Source organism: Erinaceus europaeus, chromosome 8 (assembly GCF_950295315.1).
Source record: "Erinaceus europaeus chromosome 8, mEriEur2.1, whole genome shotgun sequence".
In the NCBI taxonomy this organism is placed as follows: Eukaryota; Metazoa; Chordata; class Mammalia; order Eulipotyphla; family Erinaceidae; genus Erinaceus; species Erinaceus europaeus.
In genome coordinates this window covers 53,658,266-53,682,721 of record NC_080169.1, presented here as the reverse complement: position 1 = coordinate 53,682,721, position 24,456 = coordinate 53,658,266, and the positions used below count along the sequence as shown (strand labels likewise).

The 24,456-nt window shown below is 38.9% G+C and overlaps 1 protein-coding gene across 3 annotated transcripts in view; it reads right to left on the bottom strand.

Annotated features, from left to right (window-relative positions):
- The window catches only part of HEPACAM2 (HEPACAM family member 2), a 79,158-nt gene that overhangs the window by 5,615 nt on the left and 49,087 nt on the right, over positions 1-24,456 (bottom strand). The window contains exons 5-9 of one of the 3 annotated variants that reach the window (XM_016187877.2): positions 10,423-10,548; positions 10,311-10,335; positions 10,027-10,064; positions 7,628-7,701; positions 1,109-1,215 (exon numbers count right to left, since the gene is read on the bottom strand). In XM_016187877.2, coding sequence (XP_016043363.1) covers positions 1,109-1,215; positions 7,628-7,701; positions 10,027-10,064; positions 10,311-10,335; positions 10,423-10,548 — 370 coding nt within the window. Of the gene's footprint in view, positions 1-1,104; positions 1,216-7,627; positions 7,702-10,026; positions 10,065-10,310; positions 10,336-10,422; positions 10,549-24,456 lie in introns of those variants that run through there. The other 2 variants (XM_007522494.3, XM_016187878.2) reach the window with 2 other exon arrangements.

Genomic DNA, 24,456 nt, shown 5'->3' with positions numbered 1-24,456 from the left:
ATAAAAAGTTGTCATGCAAAACTGTCTATCTCATGTATTTTACTAGAGTAGAAACAATACTTTAAGACAAAACTCATTTTCAAACCAAAAGTTTCTAGCTTCATTGCAGTCTGCTCCTACTTTTTTCCTTTTCCACCAGGACTCCTGAAACCAAAAAGAATGTGTTTATGGGGCCTTCAGAGATTGTCTGCTACTTATTTAGTTCTTAAATGGTTGCACAGTCACTCCAGGACAGGGTCTCTTTCCTATAAGTCGATTTTCTGAACATTCATCCATTGCAATCTGTTATTTTTGGTATTTACCGAGAGGTGTGCATGCATTACTGCTAGAACTGTTTTCTTTTGCCAGAGGGGAAGTTCCAGTGTGCCGTTATTGATGTTCTTTTCAAAGTCAATAAATGACAAATAAAGAAATGATAGAAGACAATTGGTGGCAGTTATGCCTGCAGGCAACTACAGTCCATAAAAAAGGGAAGTTTATTTCATTATTTCAAAAGGCTGTAGGCTTGGTTTCTCCATGACAGGGAAGTGAGGGCTATTCCTTAGTGTCAGTCTTGAGGTTAACTGTTAAGTGATTTTTCTGGTCAGGACCCTGGCTTTAGTTTAACCCTCTCAGGGTGTGAGGCCAGACCTCACCGAGCTGCTATTCAGTTGAGAGCATACTGTTTTGAAGAGGTTATGCATTTGATGCTCACAGACACCCCCACCCACCCCCCCACACATAGTCCTATTTGAAGTGAATGATTATCATGGTTCTAAAAACCACTGTAGCCACTGGACAATCACCAAGACAACCAAAATAAGGCATATTTAATAAAATAAAAATTGGAGTAAAGATGCCTTTCAGTCCCAGCTATGGACTCCTCATGTGAAATGCTGGAGCCTGGTGCTCTGCATCTTGTCCACTGGGTTACATGCATGATCTTAGAAGATTGCTGTGAATTTGCCTGTTGCTTATTTATAAAAATTATTTTCAGATGGTCAAAGTGTATTAAGATGTTGAGAGTCAAAATCTTCTAATTTATTTTTCTCGATAAATCCTGGGGAGTGTAAGGGCTGAATTCTGAGCCCCTCTGTACAAGCATCATGAAATGCTAGTCTATACTTACTCCGGATAGTCCTGCTGAGCAGGGATATGATGAATGACTTCATAGATTGTACTGTGCAAATCTTGACCTGATACACAGTCAGAAGCTGGAACAGATCTGCTTGGCATCTATAAAATAATGATTTTTTAATTAGCAAAATATTAGTAAATGGTATTTCTTACCATGTTGCATAGTTCAGAACTAGGATAATAGTGATGATTATTATCTAACTATAATGGTTTATCTTCCCTACAATATTCATTTCTTCTTTGTTTGTTTCCTGGTAGTTCTGGGGCTTGGAGCCTGCACTACGAATCCACTGTTCCTGGCGGCCATTTTTCATTTTTGTTTTATTAAGACAGAACAGAGAGAAATTAAGAGGTTAGGAGTTAGAGAGGGAGGGAGACAGAGAGACACTTACCTGCTTCACCACTTGAGAAGTGACCTACCCCACACACAGGTGGAGAGCTCAGGGCTCAAACCTGTATCCTTGTGCGGTTCCTTGTGCTTAGTACTGGGTGTGCTTAACCTGTGTGCCACCACCTGACCCCTTCCATGGTAGTTTGTACAACAGCATTGCTATGAGATCAGAAATGGTATAACTTGAAAAACTAACTTTTTTTTCTTCATTTAAGAAGAAAGCTGGGAGACCAGGCTGTAGTGCACCTGGTTGAATGCACACATACAGTGCAAAGACCCCCAGTCCCTACCTGCAGGGGGAAAGCTTTGTGAGTGGTGACAGTAATGCAGGTCTCTCTCACCTCTCTCCCTATCTTCCCTTCTCTCTCAATTTCTCTCTGTCTCTACCCAAAATAAATAAATAAATTAGTAAATTAATTAAAAAATTAAAGAAAATAGCTGGTTGTACTCTGAAGAAAATAAAGAAAAAAAAGGCAAAAAAAAATCAAAAGATCAGAACAGCTTAGAATCAAGGAGTATGTCATTTTCTTACAGATTACTCTATGGTCTTTTTGTACACTATTTGCCAACTATGTGTGTAGGGATGATTATAAAGAAAGAGTAATCTGGGCCCACGTGCAGGGACTCAGCTGCGGAGCCGCCATTGCGCCGCGCAGAGCATGCGGGGAGGGCGCTGTCAGCAGGACTGAGAGAGAAGGGACAGAACTATATCTGGTGTCAGAAGCTGTACTGTCAGTCATGAATCTTCCCCAGTGAAGTGTTTGTTTGTTTGTTTGTTTGTTTAAAAAGAAAGAAAGAAAGAAAGAAAGAAAGAAAGAAAGAAAGAAAGAAAGAAGGGAAGAAAGAAAGAGTAATCTGGGCCTGGGTGGTGGCACACCTGGTTGAGTGCACATATTACAATGTCCAAGGACCTGGGTTTGAGCCCCTGGTCCCCTGCAGGGGGAAAGCCTTGGTGAAGCAGTGTTGCAGGTGTCTCTCTGTCTCTCTCCCTCTCGATCACCTCCTTCCCTCTAGATTTCTGGCTGTCTCTATCCAATAAATAAGTAAAGATAATTTTTAAAAAATTTAAAAAAGAGAGTAATCTATAGTTAAAGAGTTGCAGTACATTGGAAGTAAGTAAATACAGTACAAAGAACACACAAAAATATGTTTTAGATTGAAGGTAATAATTTAGGGTTTTAAACATATATGACTTGAATGAATATGGGAAATAAAGCAGTATTATTTTTAGTTGATAAAAATCAAAATTTATTTTATCAAAACTAAAAGTCATGTTTTATTAACAACCATTTCTTACACTTGATTATTTTCTCCTTCCTGAAAATATTGCTTCCCCAATTTGCTAGCTAAAGTCTAGTTGTTTCTTCATTTCTAACAGCCTAGTTTCATCATACTTCTGACCACTTTCAGCCTTTTATATTTATACAACTCCACCTTGAGGATTCTGCCCTTGACACATCTCTTGAGGAATTCTCAATCTCATCTTAGCTTGACCTGCTAGGTTAGATTGTAATAGTTTTATGTTTTTCTGGAAACTGCCCATTACAGTTTCACTTACCAAAACTCTCATGACAATTCTAGGATATGTGATTTGTACTATCGTGTGTGTGAGTGTGTGTGTATGTCATACAGAGATTTTTTTTTTTTTTTTTACAGTTTGTACTTGAGATCAATTCTTGACTTTTTTGGGTATGGAAATGTTTAGAGGCTATTGTAAAAACCAATCTATAGGGGGGCCGGGTGGTAGCACAGCGAGTTAAGCACACCTGGCACAAAGAACATGGACCGGCATAAGGATCCCAGTTCGAGCACCCGGCTCCCCACTTGCAGGGAGGTCACCTCACAAGCGGTGAAGCAGGTCTGCAGGTGTCTGTCTTTCCCTCCCCCTCTCTGTCTTCCTCTCCTCTCTCCATTTCTCTGTCCTATCCAAGAATAATGAAAATAATAACTGTAACAACAGTAACCAAAGGGAAAAAAAAGTGGCCTCCAGGAGCAGTGGATTCATAGTGCAGGCACTGAACCCCAGCAATAACACTGGAGACAAAAAACCAAACAAACAAAAGACCCCAAAAAACAATCTATAGATAATAGTTATTGTTCTTATGGTGCTGTTTTCCATTTCTACAAGGTGCTAGATGGAAAGTGTAAACTACAAGTATGAAGTATTCTATCTATACCCATACCATTACAAACACAGAAATAATTCTGGTTTTTTTTTCTCTTGCTTCCAGGGTTATCACTGGGGCTCAGTGCCTACACCATGAATCTACTGATCCTGGAGGCTATTTTTTCCTTTTGTTGCCCTTGTTGTTTTTATCATTTCTGTGGCTATTATTATTGTTGTTATTGATGTCTTTGTTGTTGCATAGGACAGAGAGAAATGGAGAGAGAAGGAGAGGACAGAGAGGGGGAAAGAAAGAATAGACATCTGCAGACCAGCTTCACTGCTCATGAAGCTGCCTCCCCCTGCAGGTGGGGAGTCAGGGGCTCCAACAGGGACCCTTGCACTTTGCACAACCCACTGCACTACCACCCAACCCCCATAATTCTGGGTTTTAAAACTGAAAATTTTCAATTTATTTCCTGTCGCTTGCTGTGGTGGCGGCGGGACGCAGAAAAAGTTGGTCTGGAGCAGAAAGGGAACACAATCCTTTATTAGCCCTGCGGGAGTGGGAACGCAGCAGTTGGGGCCACGTGGAGCTAGCCAAAATGGCTGCCTCCTGCTACTCACCAATACCTCTGTCACCGAGGTGAAAAGCAGGCAAGAAAATGAGGGGCGGAAGAAGAAGGGCTTTTATGGGAATACCTCTCTTGAGAATGAGAAGGGGGAGGAGTAATCATAGCACTCCAGGGTAGGGAGTGGGAATGGGAAGGGGGAGGAGTAACCAAAGCACTCCAACTATCCTGCGCTAGGGGAATTGACAATGCCCTGAGGGCACAACATGGCGGAACAGGCCTCTGAGAATGTCCCAACTCTCGGGGAACTAGCAATAGCCTGAGGGGACAACATGGCAGATGTGACTGCATCTGCACAATTTCCCAGCAATTTCCTTTATTTATTTATTATTGTTTGTTTTAACTTCACTCTTGAGATCTTGTTTTTATAACTATTTTTCATTTGGCCACGGATAGTCACAAAGAATGGCCATTCTGGCCTCTTTCTGCACAGATTCTCTTAGGTCCCAGTCCTCCTCTCCCTTTCTATTGTTGATGTTAATTTTTCACTTCTTTCCAAAGCACATGGCATGACCAGTGAAGAATTTCAGATGTCCTCTCAGGAGTTTTCAACTTTGAATATGGGCATTATTCCAAGACTAAATTTGATCCAAATCAAATTATTCTACTTAAAGCAGAAATAAGGCATGTATGCTACTATGTATAAACCTCAGCTTTTAGCTCTGGAATCACATGGGGTCACCATGGCACTGGGGGATGCTGAAAAGATGGTGGAATAGTGTTATGGTCTCTTTCTATTTCTCTGCCTCTTTGTCTGTCTCTGTGTATTTGAAAATTTAAAAATAATAAAAACACCAGCTCAGGAGTGATAAAATACTGCATGTTCAAGTTCCAGAGCAGATTTTACAAAGTAAGGAAAGAATGGAGCTTTTGATATGTAATCAAAACTTTTGTTTCTCTGCCTCAAGTTCTTGGTGATTTTTAGCATCTTGAAGTAATAGAGTGTCTTCAAAAATAACCTTAAAACTAAGTACTGATTACTCACAAGTTTCTTGTATAGATCTCACTCCTTTCAAGTAAATTCCTAGGTCTAAATTGTCATCATCATTATTATTATTATTATATTATTATTATTATTTTGTCTCCAGGGTTATCGCTGGGGCTCAGTGCCTGCACTAGGAATGCACTGCTCCTGGCGGCCATTTTTCCCATTTTTGTTGCCCTTGCTGTTGTGTTTGTTGTAATAGCTGTTGTTGTTGTATAGGACAGAGAGAAATAGAGGAGGGGAAGACAGAGAGGGGTAGAGAAAGACACCTGCAGACCTGCTTCACCATTTGCAAAGTGAACCCCCTGCAGGTGGGGAGCCGGGGGCTCAAACCAGGATCTTTATTCCATCCCTTGCGCTTTGCGCCATATGCACTTAACCCTCTGCGCTACCACCCAGCCCCCTATTTTTTAAATTTTATTTGTTTTTTGTTTGAGAGAGAGAGAAAGAAAAAGAGAGGAGCATTTTCCAGCAGGGGGCTGAGTCTGGGATTTTAGAACCTTAAAAGTCTTTGCATATTATACCATCCCCCTGCCCTAAACATAATGTTTTAAATAAAGAACTCCTGAATTCAAAAATGCAAATCTCTTATTTTATTAGCTCCTCATTTGTCTACTTTCATATTTAAAAGCCACACCTGAGAAAGGTACTTTCTGCTACAATGTAAATAACTGATTCACCAAATATTTATTCTTGTCTTCTTGGTTGTGGAAGTGAAGAGTGAGTCAATCTTATCTGAGACTGAGTAGAGCACTGCAAAGGTTTTGCAATCTGATCCACCCTTCATCTGTGATGGTGTAGGCGTTAGTGCTACTGATTTACAATGGATGAAATCCAATTAATTCCCCTTCATTACTCATTATTCACTTGTGAAATAAAGTCAGTGGCCAGGAAACTTATAGAGGAATCTTACACAGTGACAGAATGCTCTGAACAAGTGAAGTAAACTATCCCTAATGACTAATTATTCATTGAAAAAAAAAAAAGAAACATGAATACACCCAGAAACAAGTTTATGATGGTTGATGGCTCCTTCTATAAATGAAATATCATAAGGAAGCTGAGGTAAAATTAGTTTTATACTAATCTATAAAAATGCTAATGAGTGGAGAAATATTCTGCATGTCTGTTAAACAAAAAATGACTTTTAAATGATCTTGTTTCCAAAGACTGAAAAAAAAATTTTTTTAACAGTATAAAAGTTCTCCCCATAGGGAGTCGGGTGGTAGTGCAGGTTAAGTGCAGGTGGTACAAAGCACAAGGACCGGCTAGAGGATCCCGGTTTGAGCCCCCGGCTCCCCACCTACAGGGGAGACGCTTCACAAACGGTGAAACAGTTGTGCAGGTGTCTGTCTTTCTCTCCCTCTCTGTCTTCCTCTCCTCTCTCCATTCCTCTCTGTCTTATGCAACAACAATGACATCAATAACAACAACAATAATAACTACAACAATAAAAAAAAACAAGGGCAACAGGGAAAATAAATAAACTTTAAAAAAAGTTCTCCCTATGTACCATATCTTTATGATAGTAATAAACTATGCACCTTCATGTTTTGGGTTTCTGTGACAGCTTTCTTTTAAACAGAATAAGGTAATTTTAAGATTATGATTATCTTTTCAATGTCCTCAAGACTTATGAAGAGGAAATAAAGAGGAAACTGAGGAACAGAGAATTCAGGAAGTAACAGGTGGTTGTGATCTATGTAAGGCAGAAGGATTCAAACTAGGTGACCTAACCCTTGTTTATTCAGTTCTTTTGACTTTCAATCTAGTTAGTTCTCTCTCCACTGAACTTACTGGGTTAAGAATTTTTGAGGGTATGTGAGGTGGCTCAGTGGGTACAATACATAACTTACCACATCTCTGACCCTGGGTTTGATTGCTGAGCATCAAAGACAGCACTAGCAGAATTCACCCCTCTTTATCCCTCTGTCTTACTCCCTCAAAAAGAGGAAAAATAAATGAGAGATAGTTAGAAAGTACAGAGCACATGACTCTGGGTTCAGTTCCTGATCCACAAAAAAACAAAAAAATGAAAGAAAACAAAATAACAAAAAGATTGGGAGGTGGTTCAGTGATAGAGTGTAGGTAGTACCTACATCCCTGAATCTCCAGACTCAACCCCAAGCACTACATATGCTGGATCAGTCCTCCTGTTCTCGCTCACTCTTTCTAGTAAATTAAATATATAAATCTTTTTTAAAAAAATAATGTGTATGGATTGGAATAACTTCCTTATCTGTGGTAGCCTTATTAATGAAGGATGTTTTAACCTTCCAGATCAGGCATGAGTAAACAGGGCCTGATCACACTGCCCAAGCATTTAAATGAACACTGTTTACACCTCTTCGTGAAGCAGAATTCTACATCTTGGCTAATTGGCTACTAGGGAAACCAACCCGAGGAACACCAGAAGCATCTGGAAAAGCAACGAACTCATATATCCCAAAATCGTCTAGAGCATCTTCATGGCCTGAAATAGAAAACAAATATTACTTACAAATCAAATACTAGAATTTCTATGAAAGACACTAGTAAAATCTAGCTTTGTTGCTATGAGTGGCAAGTGTCTAATAACTACTTTTAACTTATCCTATACCTCTATTGTCATTGTGATTAGCAGTATTGGGAATCACTCTTGAAACTGAAAATTTGAGAGGAACCTGGAAAGTATTCTAAAACTCTGATGTTTAAAAAGTGCATTATGCAGGTTTGCTCTTTGTAATTCTTAGATCCAGGGTTTATTTGACATTAAGGGATCAGTACAGGTAGGGGTCATAGAAACTCTTAACCATACATAATATCCATTGTACCCACCAAGCTCTAGGAGACATCATCAGGGTTAATCATAAGTAAAAAAAACTGTAGCTGCCCATGTATAAAAATACAATAAAAGGGGCTGAGCAGTGTGGCATACCCAGTGAACCAAACCTAGATTCCCTGCAGGTGGGAAGATTATGGACAGTACTACAGATAATTCCCCTTTTTTTCTGCCTCTTTTTCCCCACTCTACTTCTCTCTATTTTTTGTCAAACAAACAAAAATGAATACAGTACAGTGATAATTTTATACAAATTATCATTTGAAAAAACACGTTCATGGCTGTGCATTCATGCTTCCAAGTGAAAGGACACAGGTTCAAGCCTTCTTCTCCTTCTTCTTCTTCTTCTTCTTCTTCTTCTTCTTCTTCTTCTTCTTCTTCTTCTTCTTCTTCTAGCGTTTGCCCTTCTTCTGTAGCCAGTCAACAGTGTCAGGTTGAGCCTGATGTAAAGTTTCGAGACCTCCTTCAATCCCCACATGTATGTGTGGGGCGGGGGTATTGGGGGAGGCTTGGCAGGAAACATCTGGAGCAGTGTTGCAGGTGTCCCTGTTTCTCTCCCTATCTCCCACTCTCCTCTCTGTTTCTCTCTTTTGCTACCCAGTAAAAAACACAAAAATATATATATACATATATATATATATATATACATATATATATACAGAAAAACCAAGTGTGGCCTGGGAGGTGGCACAGTCACTAGAGTGCTGGACTTAAATGCATTAAGTCCTTAAATGCATTAAGTCCTATGAGTGACTCTGGGACCCTCTCCAGCTTGGATACTATCATTTGTAAGAGAGACCTAGATAAGAAGATCCACAATTATTAGGCATCATGTTAGGCATTCTACCTGCTTCACTGTATGATTTATTATTAATTATATTAATTCCTTAACAACCCTAGGGAGAAGTTATGATCTCTATTATATAGATGAGGAATTTGAGGTTAGGAAATACAGGTGATAAGGGGAAAGTGGAAAAAAATGGGGCCAAGAAACAACTTTTTCTGACTGTAAAGACTGAGCAAAAGTCCCACTGTATAGAGTCAGCAGTGATAGCAAGGAGAGGCACACTGACTGCATAGAAGCAGCAAACCTGTCAAACTTCCCTTCCCTCTCCTTCTTGCAATGGAGCTTATAGCATTGCTTCTGATTTAGGAATTAATGAGATGATACAACTCTGGGATGGGGTCTCTTCAAAATAATAATAGTGTCAGTGGATTAACATTCAATAGAACTCAGTGATGGCGGGCTAGGAACTTAGCCTCACTGAGAGTTAGCAATTGCTTTACCTGTAAAATGGAGGTAAGTATGCTTTCAGGTCCTTCTTAAAGACTTGTGAATGTAAAGAAAACCAATAAGAGGTAGTCAAGTTGTTGAGGGTATGGAGAAATCAGGAAGATCTCCTTTTTGGTTCATAGCTACTCCGATGAAATGAATTTCAAAGGACACGTGGTCAGGTGTATACTTTGTAAATTCATTCTTTATTAGTTGTGCAAAGAAAAGTTAGGAAAAAGACTCAGAGAGATTTCCCAAGGGTCTCTGGGCCCCCCAAACCCTGGCTAAGACCCAAGGTCAACAACCAAAGCCCAAGACCCCTCTTTGTCCAAGATCCTCTTCTTTATAACCCTTCTTATGTCACACCAGGGCCCACTTTCCACTGGCCAAATGGAGTACACACACACACACACACACACACACACACACACACACACACACCCAGGTAAAGGGAACCTTTACTAAGTGAAACTCTGTTCTACATGTGCAAACTCAATGAAAACAAAATGTACTCTCCAGGACCCTCTGTGTCCTGAATTTTTCCTCAACAAAGTGAAGGCATTACTCACAGGTAAAGTCAGAATTATACCAATATCATCTTATGTGAATCCTATCATATCAATGGTACATTATCTATATTTATTACATTAGCAGTACTAACATGCACTAACATTAATAATAACCCCTTTTAGCCTGGCCATTACCTGAAAATGTTTGAGCTTTTCTGTATTCTGTTTCTGGTCTAAAAAGAAACAGAGACATTTCTGTCAATGATAATACTGAGGGAAAAGCATTCAAGAACAAACTATTTCCTGGACTGGACATGATTTATTGCACCAAATCAAAGTACAGTGGGAAGGAAGGGGGAGAATAGGGAGAAAACTTTGGGGGTCTATCACATAATGAAATTGTATGCATATATCAGTGACTGTACTGTAAAGCATTAACCCCTTTAAAAAAGAAAGAAAGAAATAAACATACACATTACCTTCTGTCTAGCTTCTGCTTTATAACTAAAACCAAAAGAAAAACAAGACACAGTAAGGTACTTTTTTGTATACATATAAAATTGTTACAACTTTAATCTAACTTTAACCTACCTTTGTAGGGTTGATATTTTTTCCACAGGAAGAGAAGACACATAGATATAATCAAAAAGAGTGATACTCCAGTTATACTTGCTAAAGGAGACAATGATTTCCCTTTTTGTGCAAGCTTCTCCAGTCCTAAAATATATAAATATAACTTTTAATTTACTTTGACCTATCTATGCTTTATCTTTTTAAAAATATTTATTTATTCATTCTTTTTTGTTGCTCTTATTTTATTGTTGTAGTTATTATTGTTGTTGTTATTGATGCTGTTGTTGTTGAATAGGACAGTGAGAAATGGAGAGAGGAGGGGCAGACTGAAAGGGGGAGAGAAAGACATCTGCAAACCTGCTTTGTGAAGTGTCTCCCCTGCAGGTGGGAGCCAGGGACTCCAACCGGGATCCTTACGCATATCCTTGGGCTTTGCACCACGTGCACTTAACCCAATGCGCTACCGCCAGACTCCCTATGCTTTATCGTAAGTAAGAAACAATTGCATTCTTATAAGCCAAATATATAAATATATAAGCCAAAGCTGAGCAGTGCTGTAATAAAACAAATAGCCATAATGATATATACATATATATATATAAATTAAAAAATAATATATGCTTCTCCAAGATGTCTAGAGCAGGTATTCCCAAGGTGTGTGATTTTGGCATGTGCAGTATTTCAGAATGAGATCAATTGAGGCCCTGAGGACTGATGAGAAATTTTACTATTCCCTTAACTACTTAGAAGAATAAAAAGTGGAGGCAATGCTACAACTAAAATACTTGTAATAACCTTTCTAGTTGTGGTGTGACAAACATTCAATCACTGACAGGCTGGTCATCATATGAGCCATGTTCTCTCTGTTATGTGAGCTCCTCTTGTATTTTTTTGAAGCCCAGACTCCTATCCCGCTCCTTTGTCCAGGGTACATATATATTTATTTTATGACATTTACAGTATTTTAAAACTGATATCCATGTAGATTCTCCATATATGTTTAATAAAATTTGTTCTTTTTAAATTTTGGTCCATACTCCCAGTGGGGGAGAAGTGATAGGGGGAAGATGATCAGAAAGAGGGCTCTGAAATCTAGCTCCATTGGGACCTGGAGAGAGAAGAAGAAAAAAAGGAAGAACATTTGGAAGTAGTAGTAGGTGTGACCTAGAAAAGGAGAAAAGATGGGACTATGGTGAAAAAAATGGGGAAATATATATAAATATAGACAGTTATGGAAATGAAAGTCAACTCATGTCTGTGACCTTGGGAGAACTACTGTAGCATCCAATGGAGGTAGTGGGGATACAGAACTCTGGTGGTGGGAATGGTGCAGAATTATACCTGTTATCTCATAATTTTGTAAGGCATTATAAACTAATAAAATTAAAATTAATAATAAAATTTGTTCTTTTCTCCTGTTAATCTGCTGATATTAATTTGACTATTTGATAAGCCCAAAAAGAACCTGAAGGTGAAGAAGGAATTTTCCTCTCTACCCCTGAAAGGCCAAATGGAAGACTTATTTTAGAATATGCTCTAGTGACAGGATAACTTTGATTAGAAATAGGATGAACTGCCCAGGGTTAATACTGAGATGTATTAAACACTGATATTGATACATAGAAAATAACTCATGCAAGGGGAGACTAAATCACAGCACCATAGCTTCCTTTGTTACCACAGCACCTCCCATATGGTGCTGGAACTTGAACCTGAGCCCCACATGGCAATGCAGTCACCCTACCAGGTGGCATAGGAGCAAAAGTCTTCCAACAAACTTGGTTATAATAATAATCATCTATTGCCCTTTTAAACTCTAAGACTACAAGGAGCCTTCCCTATCTTCTTTAAAATTCATGTTTCTCTCAGTCCCAGAATTTACGGGACTTTGTATTTCTTGGTGCCTCTTCTCTCAATCCCTTATGCTGTTTTATTGCTTCTGCTGACCTCAACTAAATCAGCACAACCAGTGCCACCATGTCACATTATGCTGCCACTGTCTTTGCTTCAGGTTATATGCAGTGACACTCAGCCTGAGATGTCAACCTTCTAACTCCAATAATATGGTGGGATCTTTCTTAACACATGGAACTACCCAGTTCCAATGGTGTGCTCTGTAAGTTACAGATCCTAGATATAGGCTAGGGCCTAGGAATCTGAGTAATAATACCAGTTTAGATACAAAAAAATGACACTCAACTTTTTTTTTTTTTTTGCCTTCAGGGTTTTCGCTGGGGCTTGGTGCCAGCACTAAGAATCCACTGCTCCTGGAGGTTATTTTTCCCATTTTGTTGCCCTTGTTGTGGTTGTTATTGTTATAGCTATTTCTGTTGGATAGGACAGAGAGAAATCGAGAGAGAAGGGGAAGACAGAGAAGAGGAGAGAAAGATAGACACCTGCAGACCTGCTTCACTGATTATGAAGTGACCCCCCCTGCAGGTGGGGAGCTGGGTTCCTTACACCGGTCCTTGCGCTTTGCACCATGTGCACTTAGCTCACTGTGCTATCGCCCAGCCCCTGAAACTCAACATTTTAACAGTTGGGAGAAATTCCAGGTTCATGAGACAAAGAAGGGACTACAAAATCTGATTCACAGAAGACTGACTCACTTAATGATGGCCATTTTAGTGACTGCCAGGCCATCCCAGCACTTGGCTTCCTAGTTAGGAAAATCTAGAATTCCTCAACCAATACTATAAGCCTAGACTTCTAATAGACCCTTCTCTTTGTCATCACTGGTCACTTCTATCAGAAACATCATCATAAGCCCTCTTTTGAAAGCCTCTCCAGAACAATGCCAGGGGCTTGAACCCAGGTCCTTGAGCATAGTAATGTGTTCAGTTAACCAGATGTACCACAGCCTGGCCCCCCAGCACTGCAGTTTCCAATGGAAGGAATGGAGACATGGAACTCTGGTGGAGGGAATGGTGTGGAATTGTTCTCCTGTTATTTTGTAATTTTGTAAACCAATATTATATCACTAATAATAAATGAAAAAAATGGGAGCTAGGTAATTTTTCCTCTCTTTTTTTACAGCTCACTCATTGCATCTAATTCAGGTATGTGAACTATTTTAAATAGATGTGTTATGTGATTAAAGTATGAAAGGGAAAATGTTTATTTCAAAAATACTTCACTAATTTTTGATCAATAGAGAAATGTTGATCAACAAAGTAGAATGTTTATGCTATTTTCAATAAAAATTTAAAGTACTATCTTGTAATTAAAATTCACTTTGTTCTGTCAGTCATTCCTTTAGCTGGTTTTACTACATAAAGAATAATTAATGCTGGGCCAGGAGATACTTAATGGTTATGCAAAATATTTTTATGCCTAAGGCACTAGAGAATCCCAAGTTCAATTCTCAGAACCACTATAAGCCAAAGTTGAGCAGTGCTCAGGTAAAGCAAACAAACATAATGCTAATAGCTAACGCCTGTTGAATGCTTCTATTACTTTGAACTTTGTTTTAGGCATACATGATACACATTATCTTACTGAATGTTCATAACAATCTTAATATGGAGATACTATTTCTACTATCCCTTCTTGTAGTTGAGGAAGCTAAGACTTGCCAAGATTGCTCAAGTGGTAGAATCCAAATATGATTCCAGGATTTTGACACTGTGCTGTTTCCTTCTGGTGTTATTTTAACAGTCTATCAACCACCGCAATGCTAATTCCTGTTTCAGGCTATTCATGTGTTTAGTCATAGATCTAATCTATGAAGTGGGAAGTATTTGTGATCTCCAACAAGTGCAAGTGACAGATGTCTTTCATTTTATAATATGAATCAGATATTGATGAGAAAATGAGTCCTGGCTGTGGTTTCTCTGTTTAGCTCAGTATGGGAGTGAAAATCATAATGTTATTTCTATTCTGCAGTGATGGAGAACAGCCTGTAGCAGCTGATTGTGATAATGAACTTGGTGGCCAATTGGCTCTGTAATAAGTAACCAGCCTGTACTTGTCATTTTACCAGACAGCTTCTGCTGAAGTTCAAGCAGCAAAGATAAGAGGATATATTTGACCTTTTCTTTATATCATTCTAGACTCATTCACTCTCTCAGCTTTTCTACCTTGCGAACTTTCACTTATAATATTCCTAAATAAAATGTATTATATTATCTCTTCTAAATTTCCTATACAGTGTTCCCTTTCAGTCTTTAAGAAAAAAGCAAGGTTTTTTTATTACCAAATCTTTGCCATATTTTGATGTAAACTTTATACATTTCTAATATGTTTTAAGAGAGCTATGTTAAAATGCTCCTTAACTGCAATAACAATACCTTCATAACATAGGTTGTCATTAAACATTTTAAATTAAATTTGTTTAATCTGGATGAAAATAAATGCAAGGCATTTTACAATGAACTAGAATGGCAAAACTGTTGACTCTATATCTAGACTAGTACATCAGAGAAACTTAACTACTTCTCTTTTATCTGTTAATAATGTGCATAAGAACTATATTGTCCCACTGTTAGAATGCTGGATAGAACTATTTCAGTACTTATGTTGATTTAGTTTTATATATATATATATATATATATATATATATATATATATATATATATATATATATAATTGAAGAGAGACAGAAATTGAGAAGGGAGGGGGAGGTAAAGAGGGGGAGAGACAGAGAGACCTGTAGCACTGCTTCCCCACTCATGAAGCTCTCCCCCTGCAGGTGGGGACCAGGGGCTTGAACCCAGGTCTTTGTGCACTGTAGCGTGTGCACTCAACGAGGTGGATCACCACCTGGTCCCCTTAGGTTGATTTCTTTGTGAGGTCTTTTAAAAATCTTGTATCCTACTTAAAGTTTTGTTCTATAGAGCTGGGCAACTGGGTGAGACACTTGGCTCTAAGAGTCTTTACTTTTCACAGTAAAAGAGATTAAAGGAATTGGCTTAAAACTGGGGCAACCAGAGAGGTTTACATCAAGTTTATTATATAACTAGGACAAATATTTAATGTAGCTACTAATACATATTTTCTTAGGTTGTAATATTTTTAAAATGTTTTCTATATTTTTCATTCTTTATGTCTCAATTTGAATTAATCAGGACTTGCCTTTAATCCTCCTTTCCTCTCCAAGTGCTTGTTAGTTACACATTTTCAAATTTTTCTTTTCCATTATAGTGATTTAAACAAAACCAAGCCAGAACCAATGGTTTTACCACTTACATAACATGACTGCAATGTAAAAGTCAGTTGCATATTATAGCTAGACAGCTGAGATGCAGGAATTCAAATTTATACTTAAAAATTCCTAACTACTGTGTGGGGGAGGGTTCAGGTCCTGGAACATGATAGCAGAGGAAGACCTAGAGGGAGTTGAATTGTTATGTGGAAAACTGAGAAACATTACACTTAAAATAAACTACTGTATTTTATTGTTGATTATAAACCATTGGTCCCACCAATACACATGAAAAATAATAAAAAGGGTCTGTAGCTATACTAGTGGTTTGTTTGTTTGTTTGTTTTGCCTGAGCTGTAGCTATACTAGTGGTTTGTTTGTTTGTTTTTTTGCCTGAGCCTGAAATCTGATATGCAGGTGGGAGATAATTATTGTCTGGGGAGATGATGTCATGGCTGGGAAAATAACCAGGAAGCTGGATCAGGGAAGAGAGTAGCTCCTTAATATGGGAAAGGGGTATAAATATTATTGACTGTAAACTCCATCGATCTGATGTGATCTGGGGCTCATAATTAGATTAGGAGCCTGTATGACCTCTACATCCCTGTAGATCTGAGCTCACATTCTGTGGTCATGAGTAGGAACATTCCATGCTGCCCCAGTATCGACCCATCTTCCCCAGGTGTAGCATAGAGTACATTGTCCATCCTCCCTTCAGAAGATTCTCTAAACATTCTCTAAACATTGTTGATCCAAGATGAGGGAAAGGTCCTATGGAGTCCCACAAATGGGTCTATCGTCTTGTTCCTGATAGAAATGACTGGTAACTATGGAGAGAGGGATTTATTTGAGTTCTAGGCGCATCAAGGCTTTTTGTGAGTCTCAGGACTCTCCATCTGATGGGGTGGCCTGATAGTGACTAAAAAGTCATCATTAAAGGATACCAGTCTCTTGCCCTTATTCAGCTTTTGCAGTCCTTGCTTTGATGAGGCTAGCCTTGGAGTGAGTGAGAGAACTGTAATAGGAAGTAGGTGAGGGGATTTCCGGGGAAGATGACGGACTGAGAAGCTGCTAGGCTTGAGCTCTGATCACATCTTCTGGAAACGGTAGGATTTTCTGCCTGTAGCAGGCCAGTCAATAAGGGGTCCTAGCGGCAAAACCAAGGAGGTGACTATAACTTAATTTGGGTTAAGAATTAGAGTAGGGAAAAAAGGGGGAATAAAAAAAAAGGAAAAAAATTTTTTTCTTCCTTTTAATTTTCAAGCATACCTCCTTCCCGCCCCCCCCCCCCATTACCAGTCCTTTTCTTTACCAAATTCCTGTCACACCACGGAGTATCATTAATTCTAAGTCTATACCCTTCTGAAACCTCTGGCCTTTTTTCTTTCTAAGTAGCCAACCCCCCCCACCTCACCCTGCATAGCTAATTAAATAATTAAAAATAAATACATTAAAAAAAACCCTTTACTTTCACTGCCCTTTTATGACTGTTCTTTTTCTTTTTTCTCTCTCTCTTTCTTTCTTTCTTTTTTCTCTTTTTTCTTTTTCTCATTCTTGTCATCCCTTCTTCCTTAATCCTACAGCTTCCAAAGTCACAGCCCCCAGCCCCCACACCAACAAACAGTGTGCTTTTTTGAATTCACTGATACACATTTGGGAATTTCCTTTCACTGCTCTTTAATTACAGCTCTTTTTCTTATCTTTTCCCTTTTCTCTCTCTTGTCTCCCTCTCTGTCTCTTTTTTTTTATTCTTTTCATACACTTCTTCCTTCTTCTTTGCCTGTCTGAATCTGTGAATTATTTTGGGGAAGAAATCTGACTCAGAGTGGACTCTCTGTGTGTGTATCTCTGCTCTAGTTCCCTTTGCCCTCTTGTTACCCCTAGAATATACAGTGGATAGTAGATTTGCATAACTGTCTATTCTTGCTATCCTTTCTTTCTTTTTTCTTTCTTCACTGGGATTTGGTTACTTTTTTTTCACGGATTGGAGAAATTGTTTAGCTAACTGGTAACGACTAAACTACTTCAATACTTGCTTCAGTTGCTACTGTAATTCCTGAGGCTGGTGAGTGCAATTGTCATAAAGGTATTTATTACAGTGTTACTTGTACTCAAGACACAAAAACTGAGGAACAACAGAGCATAAAAAAAAGGAGACACATAAATCAAAAAAATGGGTATATCAAAAACAAATAAAACTGCTACTCCAATGAATGAAGACAAGAGCCCAGGAGAAACTACAACTCAGCCAGAAGTAACCATAGATAAGAAAAGTATGCAAGCAATAATAAACTTATTAATCACAGAAATGAAAACAACATTGGAGGAAAGGAATGGCAGTATTAGGGAAACAACAGTTGAGACCCCCAAGGAAAATACTGATTATGTTGATGCAATTAGAGAACTGAAAGCTGAAATAGCTGTAATGAAGAAAGAAGCTGAGGCAAGGGAAAGCAGACAAACAGAAGCAGAAAACATAATCAGTCAGACAGAGGATGAGTTAGAGAAAATGAAGAAAGAGGTGAAAGAGCTTAAAAAGAGATTGAGAGACACTGCAAACAACAACAGAGACATATGGGATGATCTCAAAAGAAGTAACATTCGTATAATTGGCCTTCCAGAGGAAGAAAGAGAGGAAGGGGAAGCAAACATTCTAGAGGAAATAATAGAAGAAAACTTCCCAGACCTGAATAACAGAAAGGACATCAAGATTCAAGAGGCCCAGATAGTACCAAACAGAATGAGCCCAGACCTGAAGACACCAAGACACATCATAGTCACAATGAGAAGAAGTAAGGATAAAGAAAGGATCCTAAAGGCTGCAAGAGAGAAACAAAAAGTCACATACAAGGGAAAACCCATAAGATTATCTGCAGACTTCTCCACTCAAACTCTAAAAGCCAGAAGGGAGTGGCAAGATATCTATTGAGCCCTGAATGAAAAAGGGTTTCAACCAAGGATAATATATCCTGCTAGACTTTCATTCAAACTAGATGGAGGGATCAAAACCTTCTTAGATAAACAACAGTTAAAGGAGGCAACCATTACCAAGCCGGCCCTGGAAGAGGTACTAAAAGACCTCTTATAAACAAGAACATCACTATAATACTTGCAATATATCAGAGCAAACAATTTTTTTTTTGGAACAATGGCACTACAATACATTAAATCCATAATATCAATAAATGTCAATGGCTTAAACTCACCCATCAAAAAGCACTGAGTTGGGGAATGGATCAGAAAACATAACCCAACCATATGCTGCTTGCAAGAATCCCATCTGTCACAACAAGATAAACACAGACTTAAAGTGAAAGGATGGAAAACTATCATACAGGCTAACAGACCACAAAAAGGGCAGGAACAGCCATTCTCATCTCAGACACGATAGATTTTAAATTAAATAAAGTAATAAAAGATAGGCAAGGACATTACATAATGATTAGAGGATCAATCAGCCAAGAAGACTTAACAATTATTAACATCTATGCACCCAACAAGGGACCATCTAAATACATTAAGCATCTACTGAAAGAATTTCAAAAATACATCAATAGTAATACAATAATAGTGGGAGACTTCAATACCCCACTCTCACACTTAGACAGATCAACAAAGCAGAGAACCAATAAAGATACAAGAGAATTGAATGAAGAGATCGACAGACTAGACCTCTGGGACATTTTCAGACTCCTCCACCCCAAAAAACTGGAATACACCTTCTTTTCAAATCCACATAACACATACTCAAGGATAGACCACATGTTAGGCCACAAAGACAGCATCAATAAATTCAAGATCATTGAAATCATCACAAGTATCTTCTCAGACCACAGTGGAGTAAAACTAACATTTAACAACAAACAGAAAATTATAAAAAAACACAGAATTTGGAAACTAAACGACATGCTCCTTAAGAACCACTGGATCAGAGACTCACTCAAGCAGGAAATTCAAATGTTCCTGGAAACTAATGAAAATGAAGACACAACCTATCAAAATATTTGGGACACAGCTAAAGCAGTACTGAGAGGGAAACTTATAGCCATACAATCACATATTAAACACCAAGAAGAAGCCCAAATGAACGACCTTACTGCACACCTCAAGGACTTAGAGGAAGAGGAACAAAGGAACCCTAAAGCAACCAGAAGGACAGAAATCACTAAAGTTAGAGCAGAAATAAACAACATCGAAAATAAAAGAACCATACAAAAGATCAATGAAGCCAAATGTTGGTTCTTTGAAAGATTAAACAAAATTGACAACCCCCTAGCCAGACTCACCAAACAAAAAAGAGAGAAGACTCAAATTAATAGAATTGTAAACGATGGAGGAGATATCACAACTGACACCACAGAAATCCAGAGAATCCTGTGAAACTTCTATAAAGAACTATATGCCACCAAGCTAGAGAATCTGGAAGAAATGGAACAATTCCTAGAAACATATGTCCTTCCAAAACTGAACCAAGAAGAACTACAAAATCTAAATGCACCAATCACAGACAAAGAAATTGAAACCGTTATTAAGAATCTCCCCAACAACAAAAGTCCTGGACCAGATGGCTACACAAATGAATTCTACAAAACTTTCAGGAAACAGTTAATACCCATACTTCTTAAGCTATTCCATAAGATTGAAGAAACAGGAATACTCCCTTCCACCTTCTATGAAGCCAACATCACCCTGATACCAAAAGCTGATAGGGACAGAACAAAAAAGGAAAACTACAGACCAATATCTCTGATGAACATTGATGCAAAATATTAAACAAGATCTTGGCCAACCAGATACAGCAACATATCAAAAAGATTGTTCATCACGACCAAGTGAGATTCATCCCAGGAATGCAAGGCTGGTTCAACATCCATAAGTCAATCAATGTCATTCACCACAGCAATAAAAGCAAAGCCAAAAACCACATGATTATCTCAATAGATGCAGAGAAAGCTTTTGACAAAATCCAACACCCATTCATGCTCAAAACTCTACAAAAAATGGAAATAGATGGGAAATTCCTCAAGATAATGGAGTCTATATATAGCAAACCTACAGCCAACATCATACTCAATGGACAGAAGCTGAAAACATTCCCCCTCAGATCGGGGACTAGACAGGGCTGTCCACTGTCACCGTTACTCTTCAACATAGTTTTAGAAGTTCTTGCCATAGCAATCAGGCAAGAGAAAGAAATCAAAGGAATACATATTGGAAGGGAAGAAGTCAAGCTCTCACTATTTGCAGATGATGTGATAGTATACATAGAAAGACCTAAAGAATCCAGCAGAAAATTACTGGAAGTTATTAGGCAATATAGCAAGGTATCAGGCTACAAAAGCAATGTACAAAAATCAGTGGCATTTCTTTATGCAAACACTAAATCTGAAGAAGAAGACATCCAGAAATCACTCCCATTTACTGTTTCAGCAAAATCAATCAAATACCTAGGAATAAAGTTGATCAAAGAAGTGAAAGACTTGTATGCTGAAAACTATGAGTCGCTACTCAAGGAAATAGAAACTGATACCAAGAAATGGAAAGATATCCCATGCTCATGGATTAGAAAAATAAATATCATCAAAATGAATATTCTCCCCAGAGCCATATACAAATTTAATGCAATACCCATCAAAGTTACACCAAGCTTCTTTAAGAGAATAGAACGAACACTACAATCATTTATCTGGAACCTGAAAACACCTAGAATTGCCAAAACCATCTTGAGGAAAAAAAACAGAAATGGAGGCATCACACTCCCAGACCTTAAACAATATTATAAAGCCATCATCATCAAAACAGCATGGTACTGGAACAAAAATAGGCACACAGACCAGTGGAACAGAATTGAAAGCCCAGAAGTAAATCCCAACACCTATGGGCATCTAATTTTTGATAAGGGGGCCCAAAGGATTAAATGGAAGAAGGAGGCTCTCTTCAATAAATGGTGCTGGGAAAACTGGGTTGAAACATGCAGAAGAATGAAATTGAACCACTTTATCTCACCAGAAACAAAAATCAACTCCAAATGGATCAAAGACCTAGATGTCAGACCAGAAACCATCAAATAATTAGGGGAAAACATTGGTAAAACACTTTCCCACCTACACCTCAAGGACATCTTTGATGAATCAAACCCAATTGCAAGGAAGACTAAAGCAGAAACAAACCAATGGGACTACATCAAATTGAAAAGCTTCTGCACATCCAAAGAAACTATTAAACAAACAGAGAGACCCCTCACAGAATGGGAGAAGATCTTCACATGCCAGACATCAGACAAGAAACTAATCACCAAAATATATAAAGAGCTCAGCAAACTTAGCACCAAAAAAGCAAATGCCCATCCAAAAATGGGCAGAGGATATGAACAAAACATTCACCACAGAGGAGATCCAAAAGGCTAACAAACATATGAAAAACTGCTCTAGGTCACTGATTGTCAGAGAAATGCAAATTAAGACAACACTAAGATACCACCTCACTCCTGTAAGAATGGCATACATCAAAAAGGACAGCAGCAACAAATGCTGGAGAGGATGTGGGGACAGAGGAGCCCTTTTACATTGCTGGTGGGAATGTAAATTGGTCCAGCCTCTGTGGAGAGCAGTCTGGAAAACTCTCACAAGGCTAGACATGGACCTTCCATATGACCCAGTAATTCCTCTCCTGGGGTTATACCCCAAGGACTCCATAACACCCAACCAAAAAGAGGTATGTACTCCTATGTTGTTAGCAGCACAATTCATAACAGCTAATACCTGGAAGCAACCCAGGTGCCCAACAACAGATGAGTGGCTGAGAAAGCTGTGGTATATATACACAATGGAATACTATGCAGCTATCAAGAACAATGAACCCACCTTCTCTGACCCATCTTGGACAGAGCTAGAAGGAATTATGTTAAGTGAACTAAGTCAGAAAGATAAAGATGAGTATGGGATGATCCCACTCATCAACAGAAGTTGACTAAGAAGATCTGAAAGGGAAACTAAAAGCAGGACCTGACCAAATTGTAAGTAGGGCACCAAAGTAAAAACCCAGTGGTGAGGGGTAGACATGCAGTTTCCTGGGCCAGTGGGGGGTGGGAATGGGTGGGAGGGATGGGTCAAGGTCTTTTGGTGGTAGGAATGGTGTTTATGTACACTCCTAGCAAAATGTAGACATATAAATCAGTAGTTAATCAATATGAGAGGGGGAAAATCAATTGTATGTCTCAAAGTTTCTCAAAACACAAACTGAATCTTTTTAATATATAGGCTGTGTATTTGATATGCGGACTCTCTCAAAAGCCTAGACCAAGTAGATTAGAAGCATCCAATAGCACAGCTATATACAAGATACTGGATACAGTACAGCAAACCATAACAAAAGGACTTTTCTAAGTTAACCCAATTACCAAATAATGTGATGATAACATTAACTATCGATTGTCTTTTTGAACCCTAAGACAGCAGGAACCTCACATCTCCACTATAGAGCCCCTACTTCCCCCAGTCCTGGAACCCTTGGATAGGGCCCACTTTCCCGTATGCCTCTCCCAATCCATACCAAATAATATTGCGTCTGCCGATCACAACCTAACCAACGCAATGATTGCCACCTCAACATGCTTCACCTCAGACTGTGTCCAGAGACTTCACGTGTGGAATGACAACCCTTCAGCTCCATTACTCGGGTGAGACCTTTCCTTTTATAGTACACTCTAATTTCATCTCATGTGGTTCACTTTCTAACAAAGTCCCATACACCAGTTTTTGTGAGAGAGAGCTTATGTGCACACGTATCCATAAACTACTGCAAAATATATACCTGAAAGCAGAAGTACACTAGAGTTTGCAGTGAGTACCTCCCTAACACTTCCTCTCCACTGTTCCAAGCTTTGGGCCCATGATTGCTCAACAATTTGTTTGGCCTCGTATGTTAACTCTCTTTTCAATCACCAGGTTCCAGATGCCACCAGGATGCTGGCCAGGCTTCCCTGGATTGAAGATCCCACCAATGTGTCCTGGAGCTCAGCTTCCCCAGAGACACACCCTACTAGGGAAAGAGAGAGGCAGACTGGGAGTATGGACCGACCAGTCAATGCCCATATTCAGCAGGGAAGCAATTACAGAAGCCAGACCTTCTACCTTCTGCAACCCTCAATGACCCTGGGTCCATGCTCCCAGAGGGCTAGAGAATGGGAAAGCTATCAGGGGAGGGGGTGGGTTATGGAGATTGGGTGGTGGGAATTGTTTGGAGTTATACCCCTCCTACCTTATGGTTTTGTTAATGTCTCCTTTCTTAAATAAAATAAAATTAAATTAAAAAAAAGAAGTAGGTGAGGAGGGTCTCTAAGTCTAAGTGGACACTATTTCATTATGAACTTGATACTGACTCACTGCAGACTATTGTGTATTTTTGCTTTCAGGTATATATTGTGCCCTAATTTATGGATATATGTGAACATATGCTCTATCTCATGGGACCTGGCCTATATCTAGGTTTTGGGACTTTGTTAGGAAGTGAACCTCCTGGAATGGAATTAGAGAATACTATGAAAGATAACTAGAATATGCCTATTAGCTATCTACAAAATGGAAGACCCCCCCAACACTTCATCTACACTATTCCAGCCTTTAGGTCCATGACTGTTCAATAAGTTGTTTGGCTTTGTATGTTAACTCTCTTTTCAGCTACCAGGTTCCAGATGCTAGCAGGATGCCAACTAGACTTCCCTGGACAGACAATCCCACCAATGTGCCTTGGAGCTCCGCTTCCCCACGGCCCTTCCCCACTAGGGAAAGAGAGAGTCAGGATGGGAGTATGGATTGATCTGTCAACGCCCATGTTCAGTGGGGAAGCAATTACATAAGCCAGACCTTCAACCTTCTGCATCCCACAATGATTTTGGATCCATACTCCCA